This window comes from Asparagus officinalis, chromosome 3 (assembly GCF_001876935.1).
Source record: "Asparagus officinalis chromosome 3, Aspof.V1, whole genome shotgun sequence".
Taxonomy (NCBI): domain Eukaryota; kingdom Viridiplantae; phylum Streptophyta; class Magnoliopsida; order Asparagales; family Asparagaceae; genus Asparagus; species Asparagus officinalis.
Window position 1 is genome coordinate 3,065,842 of NC_033796.1, and position 2,705 is coordinate 3,068,546.

At 34.4% G+C, this 2,705-nt stretch overlaps 1 protein-coding gene across 1 annotated transcript in view; it reads left to right on the top strand.

Annotated features, from left to right (window-relative positions):
• The window catches only part of LOC109832656 (membrane-anchored ubiquitin-fold protein 3-like), a 5,359-nt gene continuing 2,861 nt past the window's right edge, over window positions 208-2,705 (top strand). Inside the window, exons 1-2 of the mRNA XM_020400047.1 lie at window positions 208-671; window positions 2,102-2,272. Of these exons, the coding sequence (XP_020255636.1) occupies window positions 539-671; window positions 2,102-2,272 (304 nt within the window). The 5' untranslated portion in view covers window positions 208-538. The remainder of the gene's footprint in view (window positions 672-2,101; window positions 2,273-2,705) is intronic.

Consider the following 2,705-nt stretch of genomic DNA (forward strand, 5'->3'; position numbering starts at 1 on the left):
GGATTTTAAGTTTCAAATTTCAGAAGATTTTATGAGAATCATTCCAAATTTCAGGTGGGTCTGTCAAAATTACCCCAAAAAAGTCTTTGTAAAGAAAAAATTACTCCAAAAATGTTGAAGGTAACAATAATTGGAAAAAATTACTCCAAAAAATAATAATATCTCACTTATTATATATATACTTTGGTTTCTTGTCCACGCAAACAAATTACAAACCCAAGACCCAAACTTTGGGTCGTCTTCTTCACTCTTTCTCCCCATCTCTCCAAAATTGGGCAAAACCCCAGTTGGGTCTCCTTCTTTGGTCATCTAATCGAGTTTTTGGATCGATTTCTTGGACTGGGATCGAGAAATTCGATCTGGGTTAAATACGTCTACTTGTGATGGGTTTGTAAACTTTTTGGAGATTAGGAGATTTTGTTTTTGTGGGTCTTGATTGGTTTTGTGTGTAGTTATTGAATCTGTTAGAAAGTTGTGATTTTGGTGGAAATTCGAATTGAGTTTGAGGGCAAGGGGCTGATGAGAGATTGAGGTCAAGATGGCAGGAGATGATGATTTGATTGAACTCAAGTTTAGGCTTTTTGATGGTACTGATATAGGGCCCAGCAAATATGATCCTTCAACTTCAGTTGGATCTTTGAAGCAGATCATATTGGATCAATGGCCCCAAGGTGAGATTTCTCTCTTCTTTTTTTTTTTGATCTTTTATTGCTTGCGTTTGATGTGTAATTGCCAACTTCTATTTCTTGAATTATTACTTTAGTCTCATATATAGGTTTTGAATATGGCTATGCTTGAATTAGTATTTTGATTTGTCAGGGTGGAAAAAAAAGAAAGAAGAAGACATGAAAAAGTAGCAAAATGGAAAGAAACTGTTTACTTCTTGCTGTATTAGAACAATCTATAACTCTTTTCCTGCGTATCTGTATTTGTTGGGTTAACAGTTTGTTATTCTTTGGAAAAAGTTGTCAAATCTAGCTATCAGAAAGTCTGATTTCTTTGCAAATGGTTGTCTATCTGGGGAACCATGATTTTCATAGGTGTTTCTTTCCTTCAAATTTTTATCAACCTGTTCTTTCTGGAAAATACAAGTTTCCGGCTGTTAACTGTCTTTCCGTAACATTTTAAGTTAAATATATTGTCTGTGAAAATTTTCATTGCTTTTAGTCGGGAGTTGTTTGGAAATTGGAACCTGTATTAGAGAGACGGTTCACTTCTCTTTGATTTTCTTAACTCCAACTCTAAACTTTCCTAGTAGTTTTTCTCATTATCTTCCTTCAAGGATTTATGGCGAGCCTCTCTCATGAAAATAGATGTGCTTCAACTTGAAAGAGGCACGGGCTTATGGAAAGATGATGCTTGGTACTAGTTAACTATATGGTGGAAACTTAAGAACTGCAATCTATTGCTGAAGCCTCTGTGACTGCGCAGACAATATTCATGAGTTCATGATGCATGTGGAGCAAAGAGTGCTGTTCTAGGGTTTACTCTCTTAGAGATGCACCTGTACTAGTTAATTGCAGAAGTTATGTGGTAAATTTTGCTTAGGTTTACTACAAAGAGTTTTATCATTTATAGTTTGCAATAGATTATAGGTGCTATAGGTGCTATAATATTTGATACTTAGGAAATAGGGTAAAGTGTATGTCATCACATTCAAGAAACAGCTGAATCTTTAACCTTTTTAAGAAAGATGTCTGAATATTATAGAGAGCATCCAACTCAGATGGAATAGGTTTGTGAATATATCTTTTATTTTGCTTTACTTTAGCGCATTACCAAAGCTCAGTAACTTGAGTTCTAAGCACTTCTGTTACATTAATAAGCTTTGTCTTAAATGATAAATGCTCACTAGAAACAAATGTTAAATGTAAATTAGGTACAAATGGCATGTCGGTTTCCTACGGTGTGTCTGAAATGTCCACTTTTGATGCTTTTGCTGCTTTTATCTTTTTATCACATTTATTACATTTCTGGATCTCAAATCACAGTAAAAAGTTAATTACTTAATTCTGGGTTGTGGTTATTGTTAGTTGCCTCTTAAACTGAGGTGTTGATTAGGTTTTTCTTTTTCTGTTTCCTTAATTGATTCCATTGATAGGCAAAGAAATTGCCCCCAAAACAATAAATGATGTGAAGCTCATCAATGGAGGGAGAATACTAGAGAACAATCGTTCAATTGCTGAATCCAGGGTGCCAGTTGGAGAGCTTCCAGGTGGTGTTATCACAATGCATGTTGTTGTCCGGCCTCCAGTACCTGATAAAAACAATGGTACTCTTTCTGATCTTTATTCATTTGGTTTTATAGATTACGGATAAGAAAAATTCTTCCCATTGGACTAGTTTTGTGTTTTACCGTCCTAACGTATCTATGCAAAATTACATTTACATTTCTTCAGTAATATTTAATTGAAAATCTTTTGTTTCCATTTTGGTTGGTGTATATAAATTCTACACGATCTTAGGCAGTGTTGTACAGTTTTAAACATTAACTTCTTGAGGTTCCTTTCACTTAGATGCTCAAGAAAACTACTAGCATACTTTGAAGAAAATTGTTTATTCATGCCTATTCAACAAGTCCATTGCAACTTTGGCACATGCAAAAGCTCTAATTCAGTAGCGAACCTTATCAAATATGAGCAGATTAGTCCTGTTAATTTTTGGTTAAAAGCATACATTCATACTTGTGAAGAATGTCAACTACA